General features: G+C 39.4%; 1 protein-coding gene across 3 annotated transcripts in view; it reads right to left on the bottom strand.

Moving 5' to 3' along the window:
* Positions 1–18,204, bottom strand: part of NELL1 (neural EGFL like 1) — an 851,548-nt gene that overhangs the window by 36,939 nt on the left and 796,405 nt on the right. For 2 of the 3 annotated variants that reach the window (XM_049890717.1, XM_049890718.1), the window contains one exon: positions 11,570–11,710. The exons of the other annotated variant lie outside the window; for it this stretch is intronic. In XM_049890717.1, coding sequence (XP_049746674.1) covers positions 11,570–11,710 — 141 coding nt within the window. The remainder of the gene's footprint in view (positions 1–11,569; positions 11,711–18,204) is intronic. 3 annotated transcript variants of the gene reach the window in all.

Genomic DNA, 18,204 nt, shown 5'->3' with positions numbered 1-18,204 from the left:
TCCTTTGTGGTAGATTTAAGTTTGAAGTTTGTTTTGTCAGAAATCAGTATAGCCACTCCTGCTCTTTTTGATTGTTGTTTGCTTGATATATTTTTTTCCATCTTTTGAGTTTTAGTTAGTGTCTTTAACTCTAAGGAGTGTCTCTTGTAGGCAGCATATAGATGGATTGTGTTTTTTATCCATTCCGGTACTCTCTGTCTCTTTATTGGTGCATTTAGCCCATTTACATTCAGCGTGATTATAGATAGGCATGACTTTAGTGCTGTCATTTTGATGCCTTTTTTTGTGCATTGTTGACACTTTCATTTTTCTACTTATTTGTGCTGAGTAGTTTTTTTTTTTTTTTTTTTTTTTAGTTTTTCTTAGTAAATTGTGTGTTTTTCTTTTTCATTGTTGTTGATTTTATTTTTGCTAAGTCTTTGTGTTTTTCTTGTATTTTATTTTGATGCATAGGATTGTTAGTCTCCTTTGTGGTTACCTTAATATTTACCCTTATTTTTCTAAGTTTAAACCTAACTTGTATCTTCCTGTATCGCCTTGATTTCCTCTCCATATGGAAGATCTATGACTATTTAATCCCTCTTTACTAATTTAATGGTGTCATCTTTTACATAATGACATCATTGATTCTGTTTTGAGTGTTTTTTTATCTTGACTTACTTTTGTGATTTCCCTATCTGAGCTGATACCTGATATTATTGATTTCCCAACCAGAGAATTCCCTTTAGTATTTCTTGTAGTTTTGGTTTGGTTTTTGCAAATTCCCTAAGCTTTTTATCTGGAAATGTCCTAATTTAGCCTTCATATTTAAGAGACAGTTTTGCTGGATATATGATTCTTGGCTGGCCATTTTTCTTCTTCAATGCTTTATATATGTCATCCCATTGCCTTCTTGCCTGCATGGTTTCTGCTGAGTAGTCCAAGCTTATTCTTGGACTTTTTGGTTATCCCTAGCAGCTCTTAAAATTCTCTATCTTTGGTTTTGGCAAGTGTGATTATAATATGTCTTCAAGGCTTTCTTTTGTGATCTACCTTGTATGGGGTTCGATGAGCATCTTGGATAGATATCCTTTCATCTTTCATGATGTCAGGGAAGTTTTCTGCCAACAAGTCTTCAACAATTCTCTGTATTTTTTGTTACCTCCCTCTTCTGGTACTCTAATCACTCATAGGTTATTCTTCTTGATAGAGTCCCACATGATTCTTAGGGTTTCTTCATTTTTAAAAAAGTCCTTTATCTGATTTTTCTTCCAGTATATGGTTCCCAAGTGTTTTATCTTCAGTCTCGATAATCCTGACTTCCATCTCCTCAATTCTGCTCTGCTGACCTTCTTCTGATTTGTCTAATTCTGTAATTATATTGTTAATCTTCTGAATTTCTGATTGCTGTCTCTCTATGGATTCTTGCAGCCTATTAAATTTTTCATTATGTTCTTAAAGAATCTTCTTAGTTTCCTTGACTGCTTTATCTGTATGCTCCTTGGCTTGTTCTGCATTTTGCCTCATCTCCTTCCTGATGTCTTGAAGAATTCTGTATATATTAACCTTTTATATTCTATATCTGGTAGTTCCAGGAATACTTCTTCATCTGGAACAGTCCTTGATTCCTTGTTTTGGGAGTTTGTTGAAGCAATCATGGTCTGCTTCTTTATGTGATTTGATATTGACTGCTGTCTCTAGCCATCTATAAGTTATTGTATTAATTTATTTTATGTTTGTTGACTACATCCTAGCTTCTTGCTTTCTTATATACACAAATAGGCTACTAGAGTGAGCTATCTTGATTACTGGAGCCTTTGAAGCACTAATGTCCTGTTACCTGATGGCTAGAGCTATTGCCAGGTATATGAGCCTAGGAGTCCATTCACTATTCTTGTACAGATTCAGCTCAGGGGTCCCAGTAGTCAGTCACCTAGTGTGTGGTACAGGCTTTCACCTATGATCTTAGAGGAGCAGTGGTGATTGGTGTATGCACAGGGTTCTGGTAGCAGCAGGGGGTCACACTCGGAGGGAGGCAGGGGGCTGATAACCATCCCCAGAATGTCTGTGAGGAAGGCACGTCCCTGTTATCTAGAGTGCTCTGGTGGGTGGGCTCTGCAGCTGTACCATAGGCATCCAATGCTTTTAACTGTGAGGACTGCTAGGCACCACTTATCCCTGGACCCCTGTCACGGCTGGCTGGGTGGTGTGGGTGGAGCCTCTAGTCCTCAGGCACCTGCTGTGGGTAGGTGAGGGCTCTTTTTAATAGGCAGAGCAGTATGAAATGTCAAAAAACTGCTTCTCCACCACACAGCTGAAACAGTTACAGTCAGACCTCAAACAGATTCACCCTTGCAATATAACAGCCAGATCCTATCTGCTGTAATGGGACCACCTAGATCATGCAAGGGTGAAAGACTAAGTCTGTGGACCACTTGTGCCTGTACTGGAGCTGCTTCTGCTCTGAGTTGCCAGGTTAGGGAAGTCAGCAGAGTATTTTTCTCCTGTTTATTAATTTGTTCCTTCTCCAAGGCCAGGAGAATGGCTCAGGGAGAGCAGCGGGACCTATCTCAGGCCCAGGGAAATCAACCGGCAATGAAGCCGGCAGAGGGAGGAGGGATCAGATAGATTCCATCTCAATCAACCACTTTCTTTCCTCATCTGTAAGAAGTAACTCTGCATCCATTAAAGTTTTATCATGAGATTGCAGCAATTCAATCATATCTTCAGGCTCCACTTCTAATTCTCTTGCTATTTCCACCACATCTGCAGTTACTTCCTCTGCTGAAGCCTTGAACCCCTTGAAATCGTCCATGAGGACTGGAGTCAACTTCTTCCAAACTCCTGTTGATGTTGCTATTTTGACCTCCTCCCATGAATCACAAATGTCCTTAATGGCACCTACAGTGGTGGATCCTTTTCAGAAGGTTTTCAACTTACTTTGCCCAGATCCATCAGAGGAATCACTATCTATGGCAGCTATAGCCTTATGAAATGTATTTCCTAATCAGACTTGAAAGTCAAAATTACTCCTTGATCCACGGGCTACAGAATGGATCTGTGTTATCAGGCATGAACACAACATTAATCTCCTCAGAGCTCTTGGCTGACCAGATGCATTGCCAATGAGCAGGAATATTCTGAAAGGAATCTTTTTTTCTGAGCAGAATTCTCAACAGTGGGCTTAAAATATTCAGTAAATCAAGTTGTAAACAGCTGTACTGTCATCCAGGCTTTGTTGTTCCATTTATACAGCACAGACAGAGTAGATTTAGCATAATTCCTAAGGGCCCTAAAATTTTCAGAATGGTAAATGAGCACTGGATTCAACCTAAAGTCACCAGCTGCAATAGCCCCTAACAAGAGCGTTAGCTTGTTCTTTGAAGCCAGGCATTAACTTCTCCACTCTAGCTATGAAAGTCCTAGACGGCATCTTCTTCCAAAATAATGCAGTTTCATGTACAGTGAAAATTTGTTGTTTAGCATAGCCACCTTCACCAATTATCTTAGCTAGGATCTTCTGGATAACTCGCTGCAGCTTCTACATCAGCACTTGCTATTTCACCTTGAACCAATCTCTGTTACCTTCAAACTTCCGCAGCTTCCTCACCTCTCTCAGCCTTCACAGAATTAGAGTTAGGGCCTTGCTCTGTATTAGGCTTTAGCTTAAGGGAATGTTATGGCTGGTCTGACCTTCTATCTAGACCACTAAAACCTTCTCATTCAGCAATAAGGCTGTTTCGCTTTCCTATCGTTCATGTGTTCACTGGAGTAGCACTTTTAATTTCCTTCAAGAACTTTTCCTTTGCATTCACAACTTGGCTAACTCTTTGGCACAAGAGACCTAGCTTTTGACCTATCTCAGCTTTTGACATGCCTTCCTCACTAAGCTTAACCATTTCTAGCTTTTGATTTAAAGTGAGAGGTGTGCAACTCTTCCGTTGACTTGAACACTTAGAAGCCATTGTAGGGTTATAAATTGGACTAATTTCAATATTGTTGTTTCAAGGACTAGGGAGGCCTGAGGAGAGGGAGAGAGAAAGGGAAGGCCCAGTGGTGGAGCAGTCAGAACATATACAACACTTATTAAGTTCACCCTCTTCTATGGACAAGGTTCATGGTTCCCCAAAACAATTAAATTAGTAACATCAAAGATCACAGATCACCATAACAGATATAATAATGAAAAAGTTTGAAATATTGCGAGAATTACCAAAATGTGACACAGAGACATAAAGCGAGCACGTACTGCCGGAAAAATGGCACTGGTAGACTTGTCCGACACAGGGTTGCCACAAACCTTGAATTTGTAAAAAATGCAATATCAGTGAAGCTCAGTAACAGTGGACCGCATTCATTCACATGCCTGTCTGATGCGGAACAGTTTTGAGAATCATTGCATTAGGAAATAAGACTTGACAAGTGTAAACAGAGATAGATGATGGTCAGGGAAAACCATATGAGTAAAGAGAGTGCACGGTGCATGAAGAGAAGAATAAGAATTTGGGTAGGCTTGAGTACGCATGTGAAGTATGGGAGAGAGCAGAAGAAAATAAGCTTATGTGGGATCACAGAGATAAACTGACATTCAGGGGAGTTTGGATTTTATTTTCAAAAACATGAAATACTGCTTTGTTAATTATGTGTTAGTTGTCCTTATTTCTAAATGACCTAGATAACCACCCCTAGATAAAAAGGCAACTGCTCACCAGTTCTACGTTAAAACCGAGAATCACTGACTCCCACCACTGTGTCAAAAAACAGAGTGCACTTTACCCTTCAGTAACAGTGAATCACATTCATTTTCTTCTGCAAATGCCAGTTTGCAACTTTATATGTGCCCTCTTTCCTGGCATTGTAAAGATACATATGAGGGAGAGAAAGGCAAACAGATAAGTTCCTCAAGAATGGTGATTCTGTCTCTAGAACCTAAGACTAATCATTTCTTCAATCACATGATCTACTTTAGGAGAAAGAGGTAAATCTTAAACATTTTTGCTCATAAAATAATAAGACTTGCATCTTTATGATGTCAATAACATTTGAGGCTTACAGTAAATTATGAAGTCAAAAGAGCAGGAGTTCTTATCTGACAAAAAATGTCATGGAGTGATAAGAGATTGCTCTCCTAAAAGCCTACAACTGGCACATTTTAGATTCTAACATATGCCATTGGCTCCATTGTCGGGGTAGGTAGCATAGCTGAGGACACATTTCCCAACCACTTTCTTTAAAAAATTAAAGGTTGTCTTAGATGCTGCTATTTCTTTTAAATGTAAGCATCAGTAATTGATGTTATTTAGGGTTTATTCTGATGTGCTAATTTTTTTTCAGTGCCATTAAGATGTGTTACTATGATTCAGAACATTTCATATCATAAATCCCTCAAGAACTGAGATTTATCTTGTTTATACCCATATTCCCAGAAGGCCTAACACACTGCTGGTACGATGGTTGCTCTCAATAAGCATTTTTCTGAAATAAAAGACTTACACGGTTTTGTGATAGTTAACATCTTGTCATGAACCGCAATTTACACAACTGATTATCAAGCCAAATATAAAATAAATCTGACCTGATATGGTTTTGAATGTCTGTTTCTTCAATCATTGACATATATGCATTTAATGCCTGCTCTAATTTTTTTTTTTTTCCTATGCTAGGCAGGCCCCTGGGTAGAACAAATGGTTTGTGCTCAACTACTAACCCAAATGTTGGCAGCTTAAACCCACCTGCTGGCACTGTGGAAGAAAGGCCTGGCAATCTGCTTTCATAAAGAGTACAGCAAAGTAAACCCTATCCACAGTTTTACTCTGTAACACACAGGGTCGCTATGTGTCAGAATCAACTCGACAGCAACGGGTTTGTTTTTTTTAATGCGCTAGGCATTGTTCTAGGGACTGGGAGTGCAGTGATGAAAAGAGAGATAAGGCCTCTACCCTTGAAGAACTTATGTACTTGCATTAGGAGACAGGCAACTGCACACACATGGATGCACAATAAATTTTAGAATTAAAGAAATGCTATAAAACATATAACAGTGATGTAATTAAGTACTGGGGATGGACTACTTTAGATAAAATGGTGGGGTGGTGGGGAGATCTCCCCGAAGAAGTAACATTTGAGCTGAGAACTAAGCAACGAGAAAGAGACAGCCGTCAAGTGCTCTAGACAGAACAGTAAAGGCAAAGGCCCTGAATGTGAATGAGCTGTCATGATTAAGCCATGAAAAAATCAAGTGCTAACATATGGTAAGTAAGGAGATATGGCCTAGATGAGACTCAAGAAGTAGTCAGGGGCAACATCAACTAGAGTCTTCAATGCCATGTGGAGAAGTTAGAAATCTATTTTAAGTTCAATGGGAAGGCATTAGAAGGTTATAACAAAAAAATGACATGACCTGATTTACACATCATCTGTCTCTCAGAAAAGCACCCTGAAACAACAGGGTACTCTCAATTACCGAGTAAACATTAAATGATGGTCAGATTTTTATTCTCACTAAGGCCATTTATAAAGATTTTTCCTGAAGTGTGAAAATGATAAGAAATTCAGATTTACAGTTACTCAAATTGAAAATGATAATAATCAAACAACTCTATTCCTTGCCAGGGAGTCCAGTTTGTTGAAGTTTTCCTGGTCAGACCAGGGATCACCTCATAGATGAAGCAAGTATCTCCTCGAGGAATTCAGTCTATCATTTCTCCCCAGGCACACCAGTCATCATGGTAGAGATTAATCGGCACTGAGATGGGTGTTAGGTAGGGTGACCGTAGCATCTATCATCCTACCAGGGATGTTTATGAGAGTGGCAGAGTGCATTGATAATTACCTCAGAACAACAAACATAAACTGGGACTGTTCCTGATAACAGGGATATAGGGACACCTCTGTGTCAGGAACCCTCTGCTTGAGTCTCAACTCATATCAAGTTAGCTGTGTGGCTGAAAACAAAGCAACCCTCTGCCTGAGGCAGAGTTTCTTTATCAATAACATGAAGTGGTTTCATTTTCTCAATTTTTGAACACCATAAACAAAAGGGTCTAACTGGGGAGACAGAAGGATAAAGCCCATTTCCTGCTCACAGTCCAGTGGTAGAGCAAATAAATTGCAATATGGTATAACAAGCACAGCAATAGAAACATACACCAGGGTAAAAGGTCTAGAGTCAGCAGAGGAGAGGAGTGATAACCCCTGCGAAGACATTAAAGAATACTTTGGGTGAAACATGAGCTGAAATTAGGAAAATGAACATCACATGTAAATTGATATAATCAAGGAAAAGAGGAGATCTTCTTAGACTCAGAGTCCTTTTCCTTCCAGCTAGAGGGGAGATCATATATGCAAAGGCATAGAAGTATGTAACACTACAGCAGGTCCAGCTGATTATAAAATTGGTTCAACTAGATGATCTCTATGGGCTTTTCTTCACTAAAATTTTGTTATGGATTGAATTGTGTTCCCCCCAAAATTATGCTGAAGTACTAACCACTAGTACCTGTAAATGTAAGCTGTTTGGAAATAGAGATTTTCTTTTTTGTGTTAAGTCATACCTGAGAAGAGTGGGTCCTAAACCTAATCACTTCAGAGCGGTGCCTTATAAAAGTAGCAGAACAGACACAGAGACATACACAAGGGGAAGACAGACACCATGTAAAAGATCCCTCTACATGCCAAGGAATACCTAGGGCTACAGAAGCTGAGAGATACAAGGATCTTCCCCTAGAGCCTATATATAGAGCATATATCTCCTGACACCCTGAATTTAGACTTCTAGGCTCCAGAACTGTAAGAAAATAAATTTCTGTTCTTTAAATTCACCAACTTGTGATATTTTTGTGTGACAGTACTAGGTAACTAAGACAAATGCTAAGGGGGTCTCTCTTTCAATGTAGTGTTTAAAAACAAATTGTTTATTTTAGGCCCCTTATTTAATATTATATATGGTGGTGTAGTGGTTAAGAGTTCGGCTGCTAACCAAAAGATCTGCAGTTTGAATCCACCAGGCACTCCTTGGAAACCCTATGGGGCAGTTCTACTCTGTCCTATGGGGTAGCTATGAGTTGGAATCGACTGGACAGCAATGAGTTTTTATATTAATATTCTAACTTTATCTGTCCATCCATCCATCCTTTCATCCACCCATCTGCATCCCTTAACAACATGATTTTATCTATTCCCCTTCACATATCATCTATTTACAATGGTTGCACACCCACAGAAGTACCCAGGAATATGTTAAGGAAGTATATGAAGATCCAGGAAAAATGCTAACCCTTTGTTGAAGTCGCAAATCATTAATACTAAAAGGAACACTGATCAAGCATGGGTAGCTATTATTAACGTTCACAATAACAAGTAGCATTTACTGACCACTTAAATAATCAATTCTCACATCACTCATGTGAATTACTTCCATTTTACATTATTTCCACTTTACAGAAGAGGTAATTGAGGAACAGATAGATAAGAAGTCACACAAGGTTAGTTAGAAGTGGCAGAATTGGAATTTGCACTAGGTCTGGCTCAAGGGTCTACGCTTTTAACTACTATGCTATATTCCTTCCTAAGCTTTACAGAAAAGTCACGAGTATGGTGGACAATTGATTCTATGTGCCCATTGTTGCTTAATTCATCTTTGCTTTAAGGCAACGTCAGTGGAGAAGTTAGAAAAAGGCAGAATACCAGCAGCAACCTTTAGAAAAGATATGCAGTGAGTACAGACAACACATTTTCAAAATCAAATTTCTGCATTCTCAATTCACAAACACCAGAAGACAAAATAGATAACTGGGAGTTCCTAAAAATCAAACACTTATGCTCATCCAAGACTTCACCAAAAGAGTAAAAAGACAACGTACAGACTGAGAAAAAATTTTTGGCTATGACATATCCGATCAGTGTCCAATCTCGAAAATCTACAAGATAATGTGTAGCCTAAACAATAAAAAGACAAATAACCCAATTAAAAAAATGGGTGAAGGATATGAACTGGCATTTTACCAAAGAAGACAGTCCAGCAGCTAACAGATACATGAGGAAATGCTTGTGATCATTAGCCATTAGAGAAATGCAAATCAAAACTACAATAAGATACCATCTCACCCCAACAAGGCTGGCATTACTCAAAAAAAACATAAAATAATAAATGTTGGAGAGGTTGTGAAGAGACTGGAACACTTACACACTGCTGGTGGGAATGTAAAATGGTACAAACACTTTAGAAATCGGTTTGGCACTTTCTTAAAAAGCTAGGAATAGAACTACCACATGATCCAGCAATCCTATTCCTTGGAATATATCCTAGAGAAATAAGAGCCCTCACATGAATAGATAAATGCACACCCATGAATGTTCACTGAAGCACTATTAACAATAGTAAAAAGATGGAAAAACCCAAGGTGCCCATCAATGGATGAATAAATTATGGTATATTCACACAATGGAATGCTACACAATGATAACTGATGAATCTGTAAAACATAACATGGAGGAATCTGGAAGGCATTATGCTAAGCGAAATTAGTCACAAAAGGACAAACACTGTGTGAGACCACTACTATAAGAGCTCAAGAAAAGGTTTAAACACAGAAGGAAACATTCTTTGATGGTTACGAGGGTGGGGACAGAGGCAGAAGAGTATTTACTAATTAGATAGTAGACAAATATTATTTTAGGTGAAAGGAAGGACAACACAATACAGGGGAAGTAAGGACAACTGGACTAAACCAAAAGCTAAAAGTTTCCTGAATATAACCAAACACTTCGAGGGACACAGTAGCAGTGACGCAGGCCTGGGGACCATGGTTTCAGGGGACATCTAGGTCATTTAGCATAACAAAGAGTATTAAGAAATTGTTCTGCATCCCACTTTGGTGAATTGCATCTGGGGTCTTAAAAGCTAGCAAGCGGCCATCTAAGATGCATCAGTTGGTCTCAACCTACCTGGAGCAAAGGAGAATAAGAACACCCAAGACACAAGGAAAATATGAGTCCAAGAAACAGAAAAGGCCACATAAATCAGAGACTCCATCAGCCTGAGTCGAGAAGAATTAGATGGTGCCCAGCTATCACCAATGACTGCCCTGACAGGGAACACAACAGAGAATCCCTGATGGAGCATGCAGGAGAAAAGTAGAATGCAGACCTCAAATTCTAGTAGAAAGACCAAACTTGATGGTCTGATGAGACTGGAGGGACCCCAGAGGTCATGGCCGCCTGATTCTCTGTTAGCCTGAAACTAAAACCATTCCCGATGCCAACTATTCAGACAAAGATTAGACTGGACTGTAAGACATAAAATGATACTGGTGAGGTGTGCTTCTTAGCTCAAGTAGACAAATGAGACTATGTGGGCTTTTCCTACCTGGAGGTGAGATGAGAAAGCAGAGGGGGACAGAAGCTGGTTGAATGGACATGGGAAATACAGGGTGGAGAAAAGGAGTGTGCTGTCACGTTGTGGGGAGAGCAACTAGGGTCACATAACAATGTGTAAGTTTGTATATGTGAAATTGACTTGAATTATAAACTTTCACTTAAAGCACTCACACACACACACACACACACACACATACACACACCCCTCCTGCATTCTAATTCAGCAACCTGAATGTTAGGAACATATGGTCAGAATGCTTACCCTCTAGATCTGCCCAAATCAGCATGAAGAAACTAGCTGAATCCATATGACGAGAAACATCTGGGTTGGCCAAGGTTCTCACAGGAACAGTTATATTTTTGATCGGTTATTTAGATTTAATGAAAGTTGCAAGGCCTTGAAAGTGAGGAACTGCGTGTGTTAACTTCCTGTCTTTAGCATTTAACAGAATGACAAACAGAGCAGCAATTAAAGGAGACCTTCCAAGAGACGGTGATGGTGGTAACAGCAACACTAATAAGGTTAGTGTAACTATATCACGTTAGTGCAACAATTCACAGTTTACAAATTTTAAATATATAACCCGTTGCCATCGAGTCGATTCTGACTCATAGCGACCCAACAGGACAGAGTAGAACTGCCCCATAATGTTTCTAAGGAGCACCTGGTGGATGTGAACTGCTGACCTTTTGGTTAGCAGCCATAGTACTTAACTACTGTGCCACCAGAGTTTCCTTATAGCATCGTAGTTAATCCTAGCAATAATTTATGTGCATTATTATCCCCATTTTTACATATTCACAGATGAAGACTCAAAGGGATGTGATGACTTTTGCAATACAAGAGCTGGGATTTCCACTGAACTCTCTAACGCTGAGGTCAGCAATATTTCCTCCTATTCACAGCTGTCTCCCAAACTGTCAACAAGTTCAGCAAGCCATCATGGTTTTCCTTAGAAAGAATGAAACGCTGTAACAGACAGACTTGGGCTTAGCTCCTCTGAATGCCCCAGTTTTTGTATAAAAATTATAAAACTCCATACTTCAAAATCCCTGGGTTGATCCCTGAACTCTAGAGAGAAAATTTACAAATTGACGTGTTTAACCAGCGAGTGGTCGTATTTCCACACTGGGTGCTACACAGAGTACCAAGAAGGCAGCCCCTCCTGTGAAGGTCCAGGGGGAACAGAAAGCATGGCAGAAAGCTGCTTACCAATACAGGACTCCCCAGACAGTGAATAGGTCCCATCGTCATGGAAACCGCTTCTGCACTCACAGTGGTACCACCCTGGCAGGTTAACGCAGCGGGAATGGTTGTGGCACTCAATGATTCCCTCTGTGCACTCATCAATATCTGCCTCAGAGAAAAACACAAGCCCACCAGGACATTAATTCTTTTGACACTAACCTTTCAGTAAACACCTGAAAAATGCTCATGTCAACATATCAATTAAAACGGATTATTCACCTAAAATGAAAAGTCACAGGATGAACCAAATCCCATTTTTCCAGAATCCAAACAAATCAAAACCTTCATTCTTGGATGCTTTCTCATATATTGAACAATGAATGAAAGCTGATGGCCACAAAGACATTGCTAACCTGAAAGATGTTGGCTTCTGAATCATCAAAAACCAAAACGAGGATGTTGAACAGTTTTGGTATTGGGTGTATATGACTTTTCTCAGATTCCGTGTTTTCTGAATAGTAATTCCAGATATTATTTGGTGCCTTTTGAAAATGCCTACGAACAAATAAACTTGGGAAACTCTGGGTTAAACAGTGTTAAACTAACACGTATGTTGTTTTTCTTTAATTGCAGTCTCAGAGACTTATAATATTAACGTACCCTGTAAAGCTTTGAGAAGAGAATGATAACGCGCATTGTTTCCCAAACATATTTGACCGTAGAATATTTTTTCTTGGGATAGTTTTACTATCTTGTGAAACTAGTGTTCTATGAAAACCTGGTTTGGGAACTGCTGTTCTAATTCTTTGAGCACTGCTGTTTCACTTGAGGGGCCCTGGTGGCACAGTGGTTAGAAGCTCAGCTGCTAACCAAAAGGTTGGCAGCTTGAATCCACCAGTTACTCCTTGGAAACCCTATGGGGCAGTTCTACGCTGTCCTATAGGGTCGCTAAATCGACCTGATGGCAACGAGTCTGGTTTCACTTGAGGAAATAGTCAATCAGAAATCCTCATTCTTTAGTTATCCTGATGAAAGGAAGTCTTCAGGCTTTGTTTCTGCTCTGGGATCTGGCTTTTTAGAGTTAGTAAATACCTAGATCATGCATAGATTTTCTCGCCCAGAGGTTTGCTCTGAGTTGAAAGGGCTTGAAACAGTACAGAATGATGAGCTGCCCATTGTTACACCAGGGTCAGCTCTTTCTTATAGAATTTGTCCTTGTAATTACTACTTGGAATATAGCCATTGCTAGTCAAGAATCTTCTCCTAGTTCTTCTGGGAATATCTGAACTATGGTACTCTAATATGAATAGAAATTTAAACAGCACTGGATTATAATACATAGTGAATAGTACACCCTTTGGGGTCTTTTTCAACAGGGCCATGTTGTAGGCCTCAGCTCAGGCGCAATCAGCTACCAGGGATTCTATTCTCTTCGGCAGGTTCTCAGTTGTGTACTTGGCTGTGAATTTGGTTTGAAACCTGATGCTCCAGTTTCATGACATTCTGGCCAAGTAAAGGGAGAAAACAGTATAGCTCCATATACTGTGCGACTCACACTTAGCCTTTTACTATCAAGTGCCATCTTCTTTATGGCTTTTATCATTTGGCCCATACAGTCCTTTCACTTACAGCTTCCCTTAGCTTCTGTACCCCATCCGTCCTCAGGACCCAAGGCTTCTTTGACACCTTCAGCTATTGCAGCCAGGCTGCATGTGCATTTATTATAAATCCCTAGAAACAAATTTTCTACAACTGTGTAGATTGTCATTGCCAAAATTTGCCAAAAATGTGTTTCTCTGGGACACATCTTGAATCACTAAAAATTTTTAAAAATTCACACGGACAGGTATCTGGAAAGTGTATGGTAGGGAGACAATCACCCTGAACTGGGAGTCAGAAAGTTTTCATGCTTAATGTTGCCTCAGTCATCGACCTCACACACCAGAGAAATGTGGGCTGCAACAGAGTCAGAGTGTTTTTAAAGCAAGAGGTTACCTCCGACGGTATCTAAACTGAGCCCCACATTTTACAGGGGAGCATCCTTAATCCCACAGAGAAGAAGGTCTTACCCTACTAGGCAACAGAATCAGCTCGGTGCTTTTTAAACACAGGGCACCAAGAGAAACAGAATGGCTTTCATGTAACTAAGGACCAGTTTTCAGAGATGACTTCTTTATATTAAAAAAAATAAATAAAAGTTGCCTTTGAGTCATTTCTGACTCACGGTGGCTCCATGTGTGTCAGATTAGAACTGTGCTCCATAGAGTTTTCAGTGACTGATTTTTTGGAAGTAGTCTGCCAGGCCTTTCTTCTGAGATACCTCTGGGTGGGCTCAAACCTCCAACCTTTCAGTCACTAGCAAAATGCATTAACTATTTGCACCACACAGGAACTCCTTCTCTACCTTAATTAAGCTGAAGGATGATTCTCTTAACTGAACAGAAACAAATTCTTCCTCAGACCCTTATTCCCAAAACTCCCTAAAAGGCGGTTATGATCCCCATAGACCCTGTCACTTGGCTACCGAGCATAGTTTAGGTAACAATCATCTAGCCACAGTTAGTGTTACAGGAAACCAGGAAATACAAAAGCATCTCAAGTAACCAAAGCAATCATATGTCCCGGTTTACCTGGATAAACCACCCAGGATAGTTTAGATCTGCTGTCCCTTTCACACTCAAAACCATCCCAGTTTGCAGGGTTAATCATCTCCTTCAGTCCTAAATTCAATGGGGGGTTTCTAGGAAAAACAGGAGTAGAGAATGTCCTGCAAATACTTCAATTCACAGTGTTTTCTATCCTCAAACTTAGATGCGAGAGAGGCCAGTTAGAGTTCCCATGATGCAACAGGACTGAAGTGAGGTGTATAACACATAGGGACTTGCATAGGAAGTGAAGACAATCAGACATTTATACATCTACAGCTTCCCCAGAGGCACCTGGGTTTCCCTGGCTTGTTGGGAAAATGAGAAAAGTAGTGAAGATGCCCTTTGCCTGGAAGCTCTACTTCCCACAGCAGATTCTGGGACTCCCTGGGAATCACACACTGGCACCTGGTAACTAGGTTGTACATTTCTGCTCTTTGTGCAAGGTCTATAATTAAAGGCAGGAAATCATTTTATTAGCAACCATACTGCAATTGAGAGGTTTTCTTCATGTTCTAAAGCTGGCTTCATGTTCTAAAGCTGGCTGTTTTTTCTGCATAGTCACAGTACAAAACAACCATCGCTGACCCAAATATAGAAAATGGTGGGAAGTTTTTCAGTGACATTTCAGGGACCTTACAAATTATAAATGATGGTTTCTCCCCCAGCTGGGTTGTGGCTGTCTTTGTCCTCAGAGATTTGTTTCTTCTCTTCAACACTTGCTAACGGCAAACAAGTAAGACAGATGTTCTGGAAACGGGGTCTCTGTGAGTTCACTATGGAATCCTACTCTCTCACCCAAGGAACAGCAGCACACAGTGTGTCAGCTATCCCACAGGAAACAAACAAAAAATCATTTTCCTTCCTGTAGTAAGCCCTAGGATTTTGTTTAAATCTCAGTTTAATACAGCACAGACCTGAAAATGAGGCAGAGAAAGCAAGAGATGCCAGGGATTCCTGAGAGTGGAGTCTGTATTATTCATTTCTGTATCATTGGAGCCAAGTGTCTGCTACATAACAAATACCATTATAGCCCGGGTCACACAACTACCAAATGATGACACCAGACTCAAAACTAGTGAGAATCCATATTTTTAACAACTGTATTATATCATCTTGATGGATCAAGGAAGGAAGATTTACACAAAGACAATGCATTTATGCAATTCTCTAAACATTTATTGAGCTAAAAGAAAGTGCCAAGGATTATTTTTGTGCTGTGATGGATATAGTGGTGAATAAGACGTGATTCCTGAAATCCAGGAGCTCACGATCAAGGGTGGAAAATATACACACTAATCTTTCAAACCCCAAGAAATATAAATATCCCCATCTCTAACTCCTCTAGACAGACAGATCCTCCCTCAGCTAATGACTCAGAATATATACACACAGTTATTTAAGAAAGTAGGAGCCCTATTGGTGTAGTGGTTAAGAACTTAGCTGCTAACCAAAAGGTCGACAGTTCAAATCCACCAGCTGCTCCTTGGAAACCCTATAGGGCAGTTCTACTCTGTCCTATAGAGTCACTATGAGTTGGAGCTGCCTCGACAAGGGTTTTTATTTTTAAGAACATATCTTGCTCTAACACAGTTATTCCCCTTTCTGTTTCCACCACACAAACACAAGTTTCCCAAGAATGGGGACAACACATTACTCAGCTTTACATTTCTAGAGGGCAGAAAGTGTCAGGAAGCATGAAAGCACCCGGTAAAAATTTTATGGGAATAAAAAAATAACTAGTGGACTAAACAAATGAATCAATGAACAAGAGCTGTAAGGGATATTCAAAATACTGCAAGATTTTCTGCTGTTTGCAAATCACAATGATAGAATATCAATTCGCAAAGCTAAATATAATGGGGTTAATTTGATCTTATACATTATTTACCTCTAAAGAACATCACATGGTTTCTATTTACAACTTTGCCTCTATCCCTGGTCCTCAGACGTTTTAAGGGAAGGAAAGACACATAGTTGTGGTTGCCCTCAATGATGAGCCCTACCTGTACCTTAAACTTTTCTATTCATCATGGAAAACACATGGACAGCCAAGGTTTTTTTATAGGGTGTAGCTTGAGCAACACATTTGATCCTATTTGGAATGTACAGTGAATTTGCTATATAAAGTCAATGGCAAACAAATCCTTTTGATTGCTTGTTGGATTCTTGCAAAAATTTTAGTTCCTTGGGCTGGATGAATCTCTTCCTTCATCTGATTTCCTCCCTACTGGATTTTCCATTTGAGAAGTTATAAAATCAATAAAGTCTTTGTCAAAGTTTATTCTCAAGAAGAAACTTTTGTATTTCATATTAATTGGCTAAAACTCACAGTGAAGTAGTGGCTGAAATTGTAGCTGGAGTATATCTTTTCTACGAAGTTTGTAGAGTATGGAGATTGGGTCAGGAGAAAAACTTTTGATACTCTCATCCATTCAAGTCTCCAGGCTTTAATTCTTACAAGTAAAATGAAGGGATCACGTTGTTGTACAGTTAAGTCCTCTTTTACCCTTAACACCCTGGAAGTTGGGATATGTGCCTATGCCTTCCTCTGCTACGAACCAGCTGAATGAGTGCTAAAAACTTTAGGTGACTCTTTGCCTCTCAGTTTCTTCTTTAGCCAAATTATGATTTAAAAAAAAATTGTTTGGTCTGCCTCACAAACAAAGCTTCTGGAAAGTCAATTAAATGCTATCCCAAATATATGATGACATCATTATTATCGTTTCTTCTTTGTTAAGTCCTGATTAGTAACAAGTTTTGGTCCATTAAACCAAAAGGTGCCTATTAATAATGGTGTCAATGGCATTGGTGATATGGCTCCCTGCCTTTAATGAACCACTTTCTTGGTTGACTTTGCACTAAAGAATCAAGTCTTTTGCTGGTTGAACCCTTCTAATTTTATCTCTGAAGGCTTTCTTTTTGTCTGTTCTTCTAAACAATTTCCAAATTCTTCCATAAAGAAAATATCTATTAACACTTCACCTCTCACCTCTAGTCTGGAGACTCTCTGGTTTACATCTCCAAACCACCTCTAACTCAACTTCATATATACACTTTCTGTTGCCTATTGATTAATCTCACAGGTCCCTTCATTATGCCCAAAGCTTAATATATTTTATATCTTTCTATGTATCAAATTCATTTTTCTTCCCAGCTGTCATCCTCCATAATCAATGAAAAAAAGATCAAAGTTTTTGTAATTTCTTACAAATCCTTATATGACCTGTCTACTCTTCTTTGAATTCATCCACTACCCTTCCTCTTGTTTATCATGGTGGCCTCTTAGCTATTCCGCAAGTATGCCCGGCATACTTTACCTAGCTTCTGCATATGTAGTTACTCCTACCTAGGTTGTTTTCCTAGACATCTGTGTGGTTTAATCTCTCACCAGCCCCAGATCCTACTCAAAGATTCATCGCCTCCGTGAACCTCTTCCTGACCACTATATTTAAAATTAAAACCACTCCTTACCAATTCTAAATATTTCCTATCAAATATCTTGCTATATTATTTCCTTTGCACTTACTGTCATCTAACATATATTTTACATGTCTACCTTGTTTGTCTTCTGTCCTCTTTCGCTCACAAGAATGTAAGCCCCATTACGACAAACAGGACCTGAAATTTAGTGGGCACTAAATGAATATATATTTTTTTTTAATGAATATTGCTGAATGAAGGAAAAGAGGGAGGAAAAAACAGAGGAAGGAAAGAAATATGCACTGGAAATTCTTTAAAGTAATTTTAAAATCTCCTTTGTATTCATTCTCTAGATCTGCAGTCAACACAGTGGTCCATTTCCATATTCTCTGAGACCTGAATGAGTACAGTAGATCCTGGCTGGTCTGCCAGTCACTGCTCTCTCCAATCCATATCAGTATCTCGCTAATCTTCCCAAAGCTAACCACTCAGAAAGATTTCATTAAAATAACTAAAACCAAAAAACCCCAAACCTGTTGCCATTGAGTTGATTCAGACTCACAGCAACCCTACAAGCAGAACAGCTCCATA

The sequence above is a fragment of the Elephas maximus genome, chromosome 7, assembly GCF_024166365.1.
Source record: "Elephas maximus indicus isolate mEleMax1 chromosome 7, mEleMax1 primary haplotype, whole genome shotgun sequence".
NCBI classification, from domain to species: domain Eukaryota; kingdom Metazoa; phylum Chordata; class Mammalia; order Proboscidea; family Elephantidae; genus Elephas; species Elephas maximus.
Note: the sequence above shows the minus strand (reverse complement) of the source record. Positions and strands in the feature narration are given on the sequence as shown.